Genomic DNA, 16,459 nt, shown 5'->3' on the forward strand with positions numbered 1-16,459 from the left:
TTGGCAAGCTATGAGGATGATACAAATTGACATGAACAGTACTTCAGCTGAAATAATCAGAGGACAAGTTGCACATGGAATTTAATACAGCAAGTGAATTGTGATGCTTTTAGGCAGAAGACTGCAAATTTGAATGGACTGCTTTCTCTGGTTTTCGCCCACATAACCAGGCTGGGATTTGGAGACAAAGACCTGCCCAGATATTAAGATGCCTAACTTTTATATTTTTTTTTTAAACATGTACTTCATGATTGATTCAGACTGAGTGCTTTCTAGTTTCCAAGGCATAAATTAATTTCTGTGTTCTGCCTTTTCTCCCTCAGCGGCTTAATCGTACCTGAGAAGAATGGGAATGTGACTGTACCTGAAGTTGTTTCAAGATCTGGTTATGCTTTGCTGCATTTTTTCAGTGATGCTGCCTATAATCTAACTGGATTCAACATAACATATAGGTAAGTATCAAAGAATATGCAAAACAAAATGAGGTAGTATGGAATAGTTTGAAGGTTCAGTAACTAGGACTTGCTGTGATTGGTAAATTGTTAAATGTCAGACTGAATTCTTCCTGTTTACTTCATTAAAGGAATGATAAGGTACCTGAAAGCTCCCAACATTATCACAGCACCAACCAGAGTCATACTTTATTCCTTTTCTGATACGTGGAAGCTACAAGCCTTTACTTATGATTTTAATTAGGTCACACAGTTATTATACGATACACTTTTAAAATTGTCGGCCATGTGATGACGCGAAACTCGTACTTTACAGGATGGTGTGATGCTCTTTCACTTGCATTCATGTTTTCTATTCAGATGTTGCTAGTATATTTAAGTCTCTTGTAGATACGCAGACTTCTACAGTTTATAGGATATCTCACTATTGCAGAGAATAGCCGTACAGAAAGTGAATGTTAAAATGCTACATATACTGTTAAAATACATTTTGTAAAGTGCAATTTGACAGGCTCTGAGATAGTCCTATCCTTCTGGCCTTTTAAGACACAAGGCAAAAACCCTGATTATGCCTTATAATATGGGCAGCAGAGATTTTGGTGTGGAAGATAGAACCTGAGCTGGCCAAAGCTGCATAATTTCCTCTTGAGGTGAAAAAAGCAAGACTGAAAGTTGTACCACAGAGGCAAAATAGGTATGATTCGATTAGATTCCCCACAGTATGGAAACAGGCCCTTCGGCTCAACAAGTCCACACCGATCCTCCGAAATGTCCCACCCAGACCCATTCCCCTACCCTATATTTACCCCTGACTAATTATAGAGTTTCATGTCTGTGATGGGGAGAATATAGAACTAAAGTTTGACCTCTACTGAACATTGTGGAAAATTGCCTGGGCACGTCCATTTCAAAAAATGCAGGTCAAATTCAATCGGGTTAATTATCAACGCTTTACTTTGAATTATCAAAGAGATCGCAGATGTGTTGTCATTGGTGCTTCATTGCCAGACTGATGATTTGCTCGCAAAATTCACTTTTGGATTTTGCGAGAACTGTTCAGCTGCAATTCTCATTTCAGTCATTAAACAAAACGAGGAGAAAAGAACTGACTTCCAGCGGTGAAGTGACAATGACTACCCTCTGCATGGATGAGGGCAATCCCTTTATGTTTTGAAACTTCGTACAACACAGGCTAAAGCAGCTTGGTCAATACTTGACCCATCATAGAATATAGAACATAGAACAATACAGCGCAGAACAGGCTCTTTGGCCCTCAATGTTGCCTGTGAGCTATTCTCAGCTCGTCCCCCTACACTATCCCAAAATCATCCATGTGCTTCTCTAAGAATTGTTTAAATCTCCCTCGTGTGGGTAAGTTGACGACATTAGCAGGTAGGGCATTCCACGCCCTTACCAGTCTCTGTGTAAAGAACCTGCCTTTGACATCTGTCTTAAATCTATCACCCCTCAGTTTGTAGTTATGCCCTCTCGTACAAGCTGACATCATCATCCGAGGAAAACATCTTTCATTGTCTACCCTCGCTAATCCTCTGATCATCTTGTATGTCTCTAAATTCCCCCTTAGCCTTCGTCTTTCCAATGAGAACAGACCCAAGTCTCTCAGTCTTTCCTCATAAGACCTTCCCTTCAGACCAGGCAACATCCTGGTAAATCTCCTCTTCACCTTTTCCAATGCTTCCACATCCTTCCCAAAATATGGCGACCAGAACTGTACACAATATTCCAAGTGTGGCCGCACCAGCGTTTTGTATAGTTGCAGCATCTTCAACATTTGCTCCCACCAACAACTAAGCTTAGGGTGCATCGTAGCAACTCAATAAGCCTCTGGCTAAAGAGCCTTGTTAGGTTAGTGAAATTAATGCGTGGCTGAAAGCTGGTGTAGGAGAAATGTGTTCTGATCTTTGGGACACTGGCATCTGAACTGGGAAAACTGGAAGCATGTACTTTTGGGACAGTCTATTCTTAAACAGTTCTGATCCAGTATTTGAGTAGACTAGGAAAGTAGAGACAGCATTAAAATAAACCATAGAGGTGCGGAATCAACCTTGGGTAGATACAGTGAATCAAGGAGTAGAGTCAAGACAGTCTAAGGTTGAAGAGTTGGCAGTTGAAGAGATCATAGAATAATTTTTAGATTCTTAGGGCAATATATTCTGGAATCAACCGGTGAGCAAATTATATTCGACTTAGTATTGTGTGATGTGACAAGATTGATAAATTACCTCAGAGTTGAGGCATGTATAGGTTGCAATCACTAAATATGATTACATTTAAATATGATCCCTGATGAAGGGCTCCGGCGTGAAACGTCGATTTTCCTGCTCCTCGGATGCTGCCTGACCTGCTGTGTTTTTCCAGCAAAGCACTCTCAACCATGATTACATTTTACTTCCATTTTGAAAGGAAAAAGAGTGGGCATAAGTCTAGTATTTTCAACTAAAATAAGGGGAATTTTGTGAGCTGTCAGCTGAGGTGCTAGGCTAGGGGAACACATAAATTGAGAAGCAGTGGCAGACATTTAACGGTGGTATTTCAGAATACTCAACCGTAAGTATCTTCCTCCTTTTAAAAACCTTGAAGAGAAAGACCATGGTTGGGGAAAGCTTAAAACTGGAGAAAAAATATATAACTGTGCAAAGATAAGTGACAGGCTCAGCTACTTTGAATTCACATAAATGACTTGGATGAGGGGACTGGAAGCATGGGAACAAAATTTGCAAATGACTCAAAGATCATGAAGAAAATTTTATGAAGAGGGTATCAGGAGGTTGCAGGTTAGTACAGATAGGTTATGCATAAATCTGGGGGACAGTATATTGTGGAAAAACATACTTTGGCAAGAGACTGAAGAAGCAAAGCGTGACTTAAATGGAGGATTACAGAATTCAAAGGTGGAGTGTTCTTATGCATGAATGTCAAACTGTTAGTTTGCAAGTATTTTTGGTAATTAAAACTATTGGAATGCTATCCTTTAAGAGAGGAATGGAACATAGAAGTAAAAATGTTGTTTGTTACATGGAACATTGGTGAGAATACACCTGATAGCACTGGGTTCATCTGTACCGTAAAGATGATAGTGGTTCAAGCTGACAGCTGATACCTTTTCAAGGGCCGTTAGGGGCAGGCCATAAATGTCAAGCATTTTCCCAACTCAGTTTGTAAAATCACACTGAAGTATTTCTGCATCCTCCTTACGGCTCACCCTCCCATCCACCTTTGTGATGCCTGCAAATTTGGAGGTGTTACATTTAATTCCCTCATGACAATCATTTGCAGATGTTGTGAGTAGTTGGGGTCCGAACACTGAATGCTGCTGTAGTCTACTAGTCACTGTCTGCCATTTGGAAAAAGGACCATTTATTCCTATTTGTTTCCTATCTGCCAGCTGGTTTTCTATCCAGTTCCATGCACGACACCTAATTCCATATGCTTTAATTTTGCAAACTAATCTCTGATGTGAAACTTTATAGCAAGTGTATGAAATGCAAATAAACCACATCCACTGGCTCCCATTCATCAACTAATCCTCAGAGTCCCAGTGTGAATGCCATTCTGTAAATGCCTTCTGACTGGCTAATCCTTCCACTGTTTTTTAAATGCTCAGCTATGAATTCCTTGTTTAATGGGCTCTAGCATTTTTCCCATTAGTGACATCAGACTGACCGGTCTATATTTCCCGGTGTTTCTCTCTGCTTTCATTTTTAAATAGAGGGGTTACATTAGGTACCCTCCAATTTGTATGAACTGTTCTCAAATGTGTAGAATCTTGGAAGAAGACCAGCAATGCATCACTGTTTTTAAGGGATGCTACCTTAAGTACTCTGGGATGTAGATTATCGTGTTCTGGAGATGTATTGACCTTCAAGCCCATGAATTTCTCCAGCACCATTTCCCTACCAACACTGATTTCATTCAATATCTCTCTCACACAACACTGTGTTCCCAAACATTTCTGATGTTATTTGTGTCCTCCTTTGTGAAAACAGGTTAAATTATGTATTTAGTTTGTCAGCCATTTTTGTGCCCCATTATGAATTATGTGTATGGATGTAACGACCTAAATTTGTCTTCAACAATCTTTTTCTCTCCACATACCTATCGAACCTTTTAATGTCAGTTTACTCCTTTGTAAAAACAAAGGTACAGAAGTTATGATACAGAAGTGTTGGTCTCGCATAGACCTTCCAGATGAACTTGTGATTTATTTGTACTTTTAATTTAGTATAATATACTTGCTGCTCATGATGCAGGCATCTGTGTTTTGGCATCGATGTTGCCTGACCTGCTGCGCTTTTCCAGCAACACATTTTCAGCTCTGATCCTTCAGCATCTGCAGTCCTCACTTTCTCCTCTGTGTTTTGGAGACCACTTTTGCAGAATATTTCAGTTAGGTTTATGTATATGACTTGGACTTTGGTCTATCATTTTAAGTCTCTGCCCTACCTGTACCTTCTTAGTGCTCATTCTCTGTTGCAATGAGGTCAAGTATAAACTCGAGAAACAAGACCTCACTTTTAGTGCGCAAATTGCAAACTTTTGTGCCCACCATTTTTTCATCAACTTGGGATCATAACTTCTATCCCATTAAATTCCCTTCTCTGGCTGCTGTTAATTCTACGATTTGTTTATTCTTCATGTTGACCGATTTGTTTTATTTCTTCCGTTTTTTTTCTCTTGGGTGTTCTGGACCAAAAATATTTTAAGAAGGTAGGCCAGACCCTATCTTTTGCTTATTTTAAAGATAGTGTTCCAAATATGATGCAACTGGTCAAACTACTTGATGTGAATGCAATTTATTTAAAACTAATTAAAATACAAAGAAAAGAAAGGGAATTTAGAATAGCTTAACTATTGGAAAAATTATTGGATTAGTGATGCTGGAAGAGCACAGCAGTTCAGATAGCATCCGAGGAGCAGCAAAATCGACGTTTCGGGCAAAAACCCTTCATTGGGAATAAAGGCAGAGAGCCTGAAGCGTGGAGAGATAAGCTAGAGGAGGGTGGGGGTGGGGAGAAAGTAACATGGAGTGCAATAGGTGAGTGGGGGAGGGGATGAAGGTGATAGGTCAGGGAGGAGGGTGGAGTGGATAGGTGGAAAAGAAGATAGGCAGGTAGGACAAGTCATGGGGACAGTGCTGAGCTGGAAGTTTGGAAGCAGGGTGAGGTGGGGCAAGGGGAAATGAGGAAACTGTTGAAGTCCACATTGATGCCCTGGGGTTGAAGTGTTCTGAGGCGGAAGATGAGGCGTTCTTCCTCCAGGTGTCTGGTAGTGAGCGAGCGGCGGTGAAGGAGGCCCAGGACCTCAATGTCCTCAGCAGAGTGGGAGGGGAGTTGAAATGTTGGGCCATGGGGCAGTGTGGTTGATTGGTGCAGGTGTCCTGGAGATGTTCCCTAAAGTGCTCTGCTAGGAGGCGTCCAGTCTCCCCAATGTAGAGGAGTCAGGAGCGGGAGCAACGGATGCAATAAATGATATTAGTGGATATGCAGGTAAAACTTTGGATGTGGAATGCTCCTATAGGGCCTTGGATGGAGGTGAGGGAGGTGGTGTGGGCGCAGTGGCAGTGGCAGGGGAAAGTGCCAGGATGGGAGGGTGGGTTGTAGGGGGGCAAGAACCTGACCAGGTAGTCACGGAGGGAACGGTCTTTGCAGAAGGCGGAAAGGGGTGGGAAGGGAACTATGTCCCTGGTGGTGGGGTCTTTTTGGAGGTGGCGGAAATGTCAGTGGATGATTTGGTTTATGTGAAGGTTGATAGGGTGGGAGGTGAGCACCAGGGGCATTCTGTCCTTGTTACGGTTGGAGGCGTGGGATCTGAGGGCGGAGGTTCGGGATGTGGACGAGATGCATTGGAGGGCATCTTTAACCACGTGGGAAGGGAAATTGCGGTCTCTAAAGAAGGAGGCCGTCTGGTGTGTTCTGTGGTGGAAGTGGTTCTCCTGGGGACAGAGGTGGAGGAATTGGGAATACGGGATGGCGTTTTTGCAAGAGGTAGGGTGGGAAGAGGTGTAATCCAGGTAGCTGTGGGAGTCGGTGGGTTTGGAAAAAATGTCAGTGTCAAATTGGTCATCATTAATGGAGATGGAGAGGTCCAAGAAGGGGAGGGAGGTGTCAGATATGGTCCAGGTAAATTTAAGGGCAGGGTGGAATGTGTTGGTGAAGTTGAAGAATTGCTCAACCTCCTCGCGGGAGCACGAGGTGGCGCCAATGCAGTCATCAATGTAGCGGAGGATGAAGTGGGTAGTGGTGCTGGTGTAATTACGGAAGATCGACTGTTCTACGTAGCCAACAAAGAGACAGGCATGGCTGGGGCCCATACGAGTGCCCATGGCTACCCCTTGGTCTGGAGGAAGTTGGAGGATTTGAAGGAGAAATTGTTAATGGTGAGGACCAGTTCGGCCAAACAAATAAGAGTATCGGTGGAAGGGTACTGTTGGGGATGTCAGGAGAGGAGAAAATGGAGGGCTTGGAGGCCCTGGTCGTGGCGGATGAAGGTGTAGAAGGATTGGATATCCATGGTGAAGATGAGGCGTTGGGGGCCGGGGAAATGGAAGTCTTGGAGGAGGTGGAGGGCGTGGGTGGTATCTCAAACGTATGTGGGGAATTCCTGGATTGGGGGGAATAGAACAGGTTCGAGATAGGTAGAGATGAGTTCAGTGAGGCAGGAGCATGTTGAGACAATGGGTTGGCCAGGGTAGTCAGACGTGTGGACCTTGGGAAGGAGATAGTCCGGGGTTCCCGGACTGAGGTTGGAAGCTGTGGGTCTGAGATCTCCTGAGGTGATGAGGTTCTGTATGATCTGGAAGATGATGGTTTGGTGATGGGGAGATGGGGTCATGGTGGAGGGGTCGCTCGGAAAGGTGTCCTCGAGTTGGCGTTTGGCTTCAGCGGTGTAGAGGTCAGTGCGCCAGACTGCCACTGCACCCCCTTTATCTGCTGGCTTGATGGTGAGGTTGGGATTGGAGCAAAGGGCTTCAAGGGCTGCGTATTGTGAGGGTGAGGGGTTGGAGTGGGGGAGGGGGGGTAGACAGGTTGAGGTGGTTAATGTCCCGGCAGCAGTTGGAAATGATGAGGTCGTGGGCAGGTAATAGGCCAGCGTGGGGTGTCCAGGTGGATGCAGTGTGTTGAAGGTGGGCGGGAGTCATGATTGTGAAAGTAAGCTTGGAGGCGGAGGTGGCTGAAGAAGTGTTCGACGCCACGGCGTATTAAATTCATTGTTGCATGGACGGAGGGGGATGAAGGTGAGTCCTTTGCTGAGGACTGATCGTTTGCCCTCAGTGAGGGGGAGGTCTGGAGGAATGGTGAAAACTCGGCAGGGCTGGGAGCTGGGATCTGGTGTGGGCGTGGAGCTGGGAGTGAGGGCGGAGCCAGTTACTGGAGTGGGTGTGATGGTGAGGGGAATGGGGGTGGAGTCATGAGCAGGGATGGTGCTCCCCTCAGGGTTCTGGGGGCCGGGAATGGTGACAGTGGGATATGACGGGGCCGTGTCAGCAGAATGCAGGTGAGTGGCGTTGGTGGGGGCGGAGGTGGTGGCAGACATGGCAATTGGAGTTGTGGAAGTCACTGAGCGTGTGATATCAGCGATGATGTGAGAGGCGGAAGTGATGTCACATGTGGTGTATGAGGAATTGTGAGGGGCAGAAATGGTTGTGGGAGTGGCCATGATGGGGACGGAAGTGACATCATCAATCAGCATGGGGGTGGCAGCTGCACCAGCCGCATGTCTAATGGAGTCCAAGTAGTTACAGAGGCTGGGGGAATCTTCTGGAATGTTTGAGGAGCACTGGCTATGGAGGTGGGTAGATAAAAGTTTGTTGTACTTGCAGTTTTTGATGTTTGAAATGGAGTTGAAATACTGTTGTTGAGAGTATGAATTCTCCTGAGGATGTAGTACAGAGTAGGTCCTTTGCAATTCTGAGAGTGTGTGGCCCTCAGCTGAGGCAGGGCTGACTGTAGAGAGATTAGGTGCTGACGCATTCCTGCAAGCATGGAGTGGAGGATCTTGAAGGGGAACCGTTGCTGGTGGTTTTGAATCTATAGTCCGTACTGTTTGTCCTGTTCGGTCCAAACTCTGCTGGTTTAAAGGCGGTCCGGAGTCCGTGTGGGATGAGTTGGTTACGGAGACAGGCACTGAGAAAGCAAATGTGGCTGTGGTATCGAGTTTGTTTAGGACATGGTTGAAGAGCTTCAGGGCAGAGGAAATGACCTGGGAGTTGCAGTGGGAGAGGGACTCCCTGAGATTCTTGTAGAGAGAGGAGGAAAACTTCTTCAAGGCAGGCATCCTTGCAAGAGGATTCACAGTTGGGTTATTGGAAAAGTTAACCAAATAATAGCATGTATATTACGAATTAACTGTTCCAATGTAATCACATCCCATAAACACACCTCTTCGCAAAAAGGCAAATTCAGACTCCTATGCAGTCCTCCCATCCGCGATGATGGGGGGGGGACATCGAGTGAAATTTCAGAGAATGAAGCAGCTCGGAATCATTCACTGAGGCTTCTAACTCTTTTGAGACTCCAAACAGCTTCTGGCTGCTGGAAAGAACAACAAAACGTGGAAATGCTGGTCAGAGAGAGCTGGCCACATCCATTCAGACTATTTAAAAAAATTCCCAAGGTCTCCTAAACTGTTTGCTTAAGACATCTTCAGTAGCCAGTTCGATATCTCTGCCTTTATAAGCTCTCTTTTAAAAAAAACCCAGAACAAAACAACCTTTTAAAGTGACAGCATCGTCACAGGATCTTTGTCTCTTTTTGCCCTTAAAAGTATTTTGCCCTTCCTCTGAATTTGATTAAAATATTGTTTTTAACCTTTACCAAATAGAGGTCAATAATCCTTGATCCGAAATTCTGAAATCTGAAGTTTTTCTCGCGAAATAAAAAAAATTACTGAACAGCAGATGCACCGGTGAGTACAGTCATAGAAATGTATGGTATAGAAACAGACCCTTCGGTCCAACTTGTCTATGCCGACCAGATATCCCAACCCAATCTAGTCCCACCTGCCAGAACTAGTTCTGGACTCCTCCATCCCAGGGAAAAGAGTATGAGGAGCGCTGAGATAGAATTGACGCCTGCCAGTGCTGGGTCACGCCGCCATGTCACATCTGAGTGGGTGAAGTGGGTGTGGAGTTGTATTCACTGATTGCACACCAAACAACCTTGTTATGGGAGAGGAAAAAATCTTCACGAGAAACCCCTTCACCACTATCTCAACCTTGTGATCTTTTTAGCTTATTGAGCCAGTGAATATTGAATGTTGACATGGAATTAGAAGTGGAGGCTGTAAATATGAGCTTCATATAGTTTGGCGATGAAAATTAACATGATAAGACCATAAAACATATGAGCTGAAAGTCGGCCATTCACCCATTTGATCATGTCTGATAAGTTTCTCAACCCCATTCTCTCGCCTTCTTCCCATAATCTTTGATCCCCTTAACAATCAAGAACCCATCTATTTAATGACTTCCATACCCTTTTATGGCAATGAATTCTATAGATTCACCACTCTGGCTGATTATGATTCTCCTCATCTCCATTCTAAAGGGCCTTCCCTTTCCTGTAAGGCTGTGCCCTTGGATCCTAATATCTCCTAATGGAGACATCTTCCCAATGTCCACTGTATCCAGTGGTAAAAGTATTCAGTGCAGAAGACTGAATTTTTATTGTTCTACATGTGTATATTTGCTTTGTATCAATGTCATGAAATTGAATTTTTGAACTGGAATTAATACGCATGTTAAAGTCTTCTACCTTTGGTTAGAAAATAAGCTCTATGCCTGATGAAGGGCTCTGGCCCGAAATGTCGAATTTCCTGTTCCTTGGATGCTGCCTAACCTGCTGTGCTTTAGCCAGCAACACATTTTCAGCTTAGAAAATAAGTAACTGGATTTTTTTTTAAATAAAGGATTTTTAAACATTTGTTTATTGAATTTAATTTTCACTTATTAATCCATGTGAAATACCTACTTGTGGCTTGCTCAAACTGGAGAAGTGAATGTAAATAAATGTGGATTACTACATCCAGAACCTCAACCTGAGCTACAAATCTTTTCATAGCTCGCTAATGTGGATTAGTCTGCATTTGGTTTGTTTAAAGCTAAATGCATATTTCTGCAGATTAATTTATCCCATAATAAACCTGCTTTCTTGCTACATGTGTCCGCAATGATATAAAAGTATCAAGGGTTTGTATTTAATTTAGTTTCTATTATGAGTGTGTTTTCAGTCTTGCATTAAAATTTTGATGTTTTAGGTGATTCAGGATATCAGAAAAATCTGACAATATCTCAGATTGTCACAAGTGCAATGGACATGAAATGAGAAGTATATGAAGCAGGAATATTTGATGGATTCATAATTTATGCAAAGGGAAGAATGCAAATTAGTTCAAATGTTAATATGTGATAATATTGATAATATGTGAACAGTTGAACAGATCTTTATTTTTCATTAACTAGTTTACCAGCGCAAACTGTATTCTTTTTAATAGATTTGCATTTATAGAGCAGATTTCAGAATTGCAATGTTGTAGACAACAGCCCGGGTTACAATCTTGCAAGTACCTCACATCTCGGGTCTGCATTCCCTCCTTCTGGTGCCATTACTCCATTGATCCCAAGACAGTCTCATCTTGCCAAGTGTAAAATTCCATATGCACATTTGTTACTGGTATTACAAAAGGGGTGGTGATGACTTTCTGATGTTATGACTGGACTAATCCAGAGACCCACAAATGTTCTGGGCCCTGCGTTTAAATCCTGCCTTTGAATTAAATAAAAATCTAATGATGACTGCTTACTCCTGCTCCTAGTTCTTATGTTCTTACAACTAAGAAAAGTAGTTGATTTTCAGAAAAACACATTCACTAATGTCCCTAAGGGAAGGAAGCTGCTACACAATATGCTTGACTCTTTACTCTGGGTGATTAGAGATGGGCCTGGCTTGGTGAGCCGAGCCATGCCCACATCCTGCCAGTGAATTTTAAAAACTTTCAAACCCATATTAAGTCGGGAGAAATTGGATGAAGGATGGGTGGTTATTTCATTGATGCATAACAGTAATGAGTGAATTATTTAAAATGGTGTAAAACCCAAATGTAGTATGGACTATATAAACAAGCTTGCACTGATTTCGATATATTAAATTGGTTTATAGCGGCACTCTTGCTGGTGGCAATTAAATTTCTAGCCATGTAATGGAACACTTAAGTGTTCATTACACCTTGATACCACTGATTATGTTGCTAGCACCACTCTGCACATGCATGTTGTTCTCTTTACTCTAAGTACACCAGGATCTAATAAAATTTTCAAGTTGACCAACCAAGGAATCTGAGCAATCAGGGCATGCAAATACTAAATATTATTACAGATTGTAGTTAAGTATTTGTTTTTAATGGGGGCTATTGTGAACTTCCAAATGTTCCTTTGTGTGCGGTAACTAAGGTGTTGATTATAATTGTCACTCAAGTCCAATTAATTTTAGCCATTGGCAATTAATATGTAACTCATTTGTAACATTTAATGCATAACTCGTTGTACTGTTTTCCTGTCTATAATATTTATGCAGCTCTGACCAGTCTACCTTGCAGCTAAAAGATGCAAATTAAGATATTATCATAATGCTACAATATAAATATGAAGCGCAGAGCATATATCTAAATGCATAACATTATTTATTTTTTAAGTGGCATCAGTTAGGTCATTGCAACAGCCAGTTTTTGTGCAGTAGTGTCATTACTGATATTAAACATTTTACTGGGGATGGTTGATTTAATATAGCCCAGGATATGAAGAGAGCTTCCTCCTTTTGACTGGGCATTTGGATTGTTTATTAGACACTGAAACAGGCACATTCAGTAGCTTTGTGTTGTTCGAGAAGAATCATTCTCAGCAACACAAGTCCCCGTGATCTGTGCTGAAGGGCACATTGGAACTTACGAACAAGAGTAGGCCATTCAGCCTGTCATGCTGCCTCAATATTATTCAATATAATCATTGAACAATTCAGTGCCTTTTTACTCCTCCCATTCCCATAATCCTGTATGCTGCTAATAATTGGAAATCTAACCATCTCTACCTTAAAACATACTCAAAGATTCTCTGTGGTAGAGAATTCCAAAGTTTCCAACCCTCTGAGTAAAGTAATTTTTTTGAAGTGGCATCCCCCTTATTTTTAAGTTGTGTACCTGGTTTTAGACTCCCCAACCACGGGAAACATCTTGCACCTTCCCTTCTATTCCTTTAAATATTTTGTGAGCCTCACAGAAAATATCTCTCATTCTCTGAACTGGCTCTCTCTCTCTCTTTGGATCGTTCCCACAATCTTGACAACAAGTCTGGTGAATCTTTGTCACCCAATTATTGCATGTCTTTCCTGAGGTAATAAGACCAAAATTATGTGTAGTATTCCAGGTACGGTTTAGCTCCACTTGTACAAGAAGCAAGGTTTCACCTCTGTACTATACCTTTGCATTAAAGACCAAAATTCCACTCGCCTTCCTTATAACCTGCTGCAACTGCATGTTGGTCTTCAGTGATATATTGACAAGTATACCTTGGTCCTTTTGTGTATTTGCATTTTCATTATTTAGATAAGGGAAGTAAGTATAACGTTTCTTATAATGTCATACAATTTAAGAAATACTCTGTTTTTCTTACTAAAGTGGAGAATCTCCCAAAATTGAGTGTACATAAAAACATAGAAAATAGGAGCAGGAGCATGCCATTTTGCCCTTTTGAGTCTGTTCCATCCTCCAGTATGATTATAGCTTACCACCCAACCCGGTACCCTGTTACTGCTTTCACCTCATGTTTTTTGATCTCTTTGACCCTAAGAAATATATCTGTTTTCTTATTGAAACCATTTAATGTGTTGATCTTGACTGCTTTCTGGAGCAGAGAATTCCACAGGTCCACCACTCTGATAAATTTTTCTACTGAAAACCAATCTCCCAGCTCAGGGAGCAAAGCTAGGTCCAGAACCTCCACCTGAGCTACAAATCTTTTCAAAACTTGCAAAATTTCTCTGCATTCAGTCCTGAATACTTTCACTGTTTGGAACCATCCTTCCTGCATTTACATTGTCTTCTGCTGTTAGAATTTCATAGGTTTCTGTGCAATTCTCTTTCATTCTTCTAAAATCCAATGAATATTGTTGTAACTCTGCACAAAGCTCGATGAAGTTATTATATTCTCATTACAAAATATTAGTATAGGAGGTATCTGTAGTTGGTCCCTCAATGTATTGATCCAAAACCTACCTTGTACTCAGTATTTGCTTCCTCCTCTTTGGTGTGGTTACTGATTTTTATTTGCACAATTTATATGCGGATTTACATTGGCCATGATTGTAATGGTACTGTTATTGCTATGTCTCTAATTTCTTGCTTAGTGTCTTCCCCTGCATTGCCAATACAGTTTGGCAGTCAATTTACAGCACCAATTATTGTTTTCTGTCCCTTGGTGTTTCTAAGAAATACTCATGCAGATCCCACTTGCACTAGAGCTGATACCCTTCTTCCCTATTGCATTAATGTGTCCTTTTACAAACATACTATCCCATCTCCTGTACCATTTTTTAATCTATCCTTAAATACTGAGTAGCCTTGGATGTTTACTTCCCATTCCTGGTCACCTTGTGGCCACATTTGTAAGCCCACTTGTTATGAAGATGTGGGTGTACTATACCTTGAAGCAGTGAGAGCAACCAAGTGTTCTCAGTAAGACACAATGTAACATCTGGAAACAACAAAACAGATTCAAATTTGGCCAATCAGTTTAAATGATACACCGAAAAATACCAAATTCTAATCCACTGCCAAGCCAACAATATCTGCGCACTGTCCAGAAAATAGCTCTCTTAAAAGGTACCTTTATCGATCAGTAACCTGTGAAGCAGACTTCCCAAGAAGATGATGACAGGAATTCAAAGAAAATTGAAAGTGGCCTGGTTTTGAGATGAGATGTGCTGTTTTATAAATTTTAATTGGGAGTTTTATCGGAAGAGTATTCTCGAAGGGAAGGTAAAGCTAGGTTAGAGAAAGGAATTGTAAATAGTTATTAGTTAATTATACTCTGATACACGTGAAGAAATAAAGTTGTTAAATTTTACTTTAAATACAATTTGGAGATGCTGATGTTGGACTGGGGTGTACAAAATTAAAAATCACACAACACCAGGTTATAGTCCAACAGGTTTAATTGGAAGCACATTAGCTTTCAGAGCACTTCCAATTAAACCTGTTGGACTATAACCTGGTGTTGCGTGATTTTTACTTTAAAACTTCGACTGACCAAAAACTATTTACAAGTTACTGCACGGGATAAATCTTTCTGTGTTGCTGGTTTTAAATTAAGCAGGAGGGTTTACCCTGTGTCATAACTCAGTATATATCCTATCTGTTCATAATCTATTAACATAATTCATCCATTTTATTGTGAATGCTTTGCGCATTAAGACGCAAAGTTTCGAGTCTTGACTAGTTTTAACATTGCAAAAAATGTTCACATTTTTAGTACCGTGGCTATTTCGATTCTGAATAACAGGTACCAGTGGTAACAATCTTGGGCTCACAATTTGCTTACCTACATTGTTGGTATTGATGCAAACCATAACCACTAGCTGTTCACCCACTTCAAATGTCCTGTAGATATCATGGCACCTGAGAGTGCAATAGGTGAATGGAGGTGGAGGTAAAGGTGATAGGTTGGAGAGGGGGTGGAGCAAATAGGTAAAAAGGAAGATTAGCAGGTGGGGACAGGTCGTGAGGACAGTGTTGAGCTGGAAGGTTGGAACTGGGGTCAGTTGGGGGAAGGGGAAAATGAGGAAACTGGTGAAGTCCAGTTGTGTGGTCTCCATTCCACTTTGTCTGTATTCTCTCCCACCTCAAAAGAAAACCTTGACTTTGTTGTGTCTCAAAATCTATTTGACTCAGCCTTGATTAAGTTCAGTTGATGGTCCTCTGTTTTTTTCTGCTGAAGCAATTTGATTGATTGTCATGATTTGGGCGATCTTTGAAAGCAAAAATCTCCATAATTCTTTACCCCCTATACTCTACCAGCCACTTTACTTCAAGGTGTGCATCCAGCTTTCAGAACTCATATTAGTTTCATCTATGGTCTGATAATTTGGCTGGAAGCCACGTTTGGGGGTGGTGGTGTGGTGTTTTTGCTAAATGTGGTGCAGCATGTTCTCATTTTGGTTAATTGTTATTGTGTGCTTTGAGGAGTGAGTCTAAAAATTACACTTATTTGTTCAAGATTTTTCAGTTAAAATAATGTAGGAGTTAACTACTAAAATGATTTTTATCTTTAAGTTAATTGTTCAGTTTAAAAATAAATTTGTTTTGCTTTTAAACAGTATCAATTCCTGCCCAAACAACTGCTCAGGCCACGGAGAATGCCAGGCAGATGCTGACAACAGCACTGTGTACTGTGTGTGCAGTGAATACTGGAAAGGAGAAGATTGTAATGTCCCTTACTGCAGAGACAATTGTGGGTTTCCACATCATGGAAAGTGTGATCTGAATGATACCAAAGCATGTGTATGCAATGATAGCTGGCAAGGTGAGTCGCTATGAATAATTGTCAAAGAGAGAAACCAATTTATATGATTTATGTTTTCCACTTCCTGCCCCACCTCCATTTTCTTCTCTGTACTGTAGAAAGTGCTGAGGTTCAGCATTAAGTAACTGCAACAATTCGGAACCATTAATTTAATACAGCTCAGAAGGGGGCCATTTGGCTGATAAAGTTTCCAAGAGCATTCTAATTAGTCCCAATCCCTTGCTGCATCTCCAGATCACACTAATTATTTTCTTTATGTATTTATTCAATTCCTTTTGAAGACTATTTGAACATGATTGAATTTGTATTCACTCTATTGGCTTGTAGATTCCAAATTGTAATTGCTTATTGCCAATAAATATTTCTCCTCATCCTGGCTTCACTTTTTAAGCCATAAACCTTGAAGTTGTGCTTTGAG

At 41.6% G+C, this 16,459-nt stretch overlaps 1 protein-coding gene across 1 annotated transcript in view; it reads left to right on the forward strand.

Moving 5' to 3' along the window:
- The window catches only part of atrn (attractin), a 376,923-nt gene that overhangs the window by 70,818 nt on the left and 289,646 nt on the right, over window positions 1–16,459 (forward strand). The window contains exons 4-5 of the mRNA XM_060840099.1: window positions 324–452; window positions 15,836–16,041. Of these exons, the coding sequence (XP_060696082.1) occupies window positions 324–452; window positions 15,836–16,041 (335 nt within the window). The remainder of the gene's footprint in view (window positions 1–323; window positions 453–15,835; window positions 16,042–16,459) is intronic.

Source organism: Hemiscyllium ocellatum, chromosome 1 (assembly GCF_020745735.1).
Source record: "Hemiscyllium ocellatum isolate sHemOce1 chromosome 1, sHemOce1.pat.X.cur, whole genome shotgun sequence".
In the NCBI taxonomy this organism is placed as follows: Eukaryota; Metazoa; Chordata; class Chondrichthyes; order Orectolobiformes; family Hemiscylliidae; genus Hemiscyllium; species Hemiscyllium ocellatum.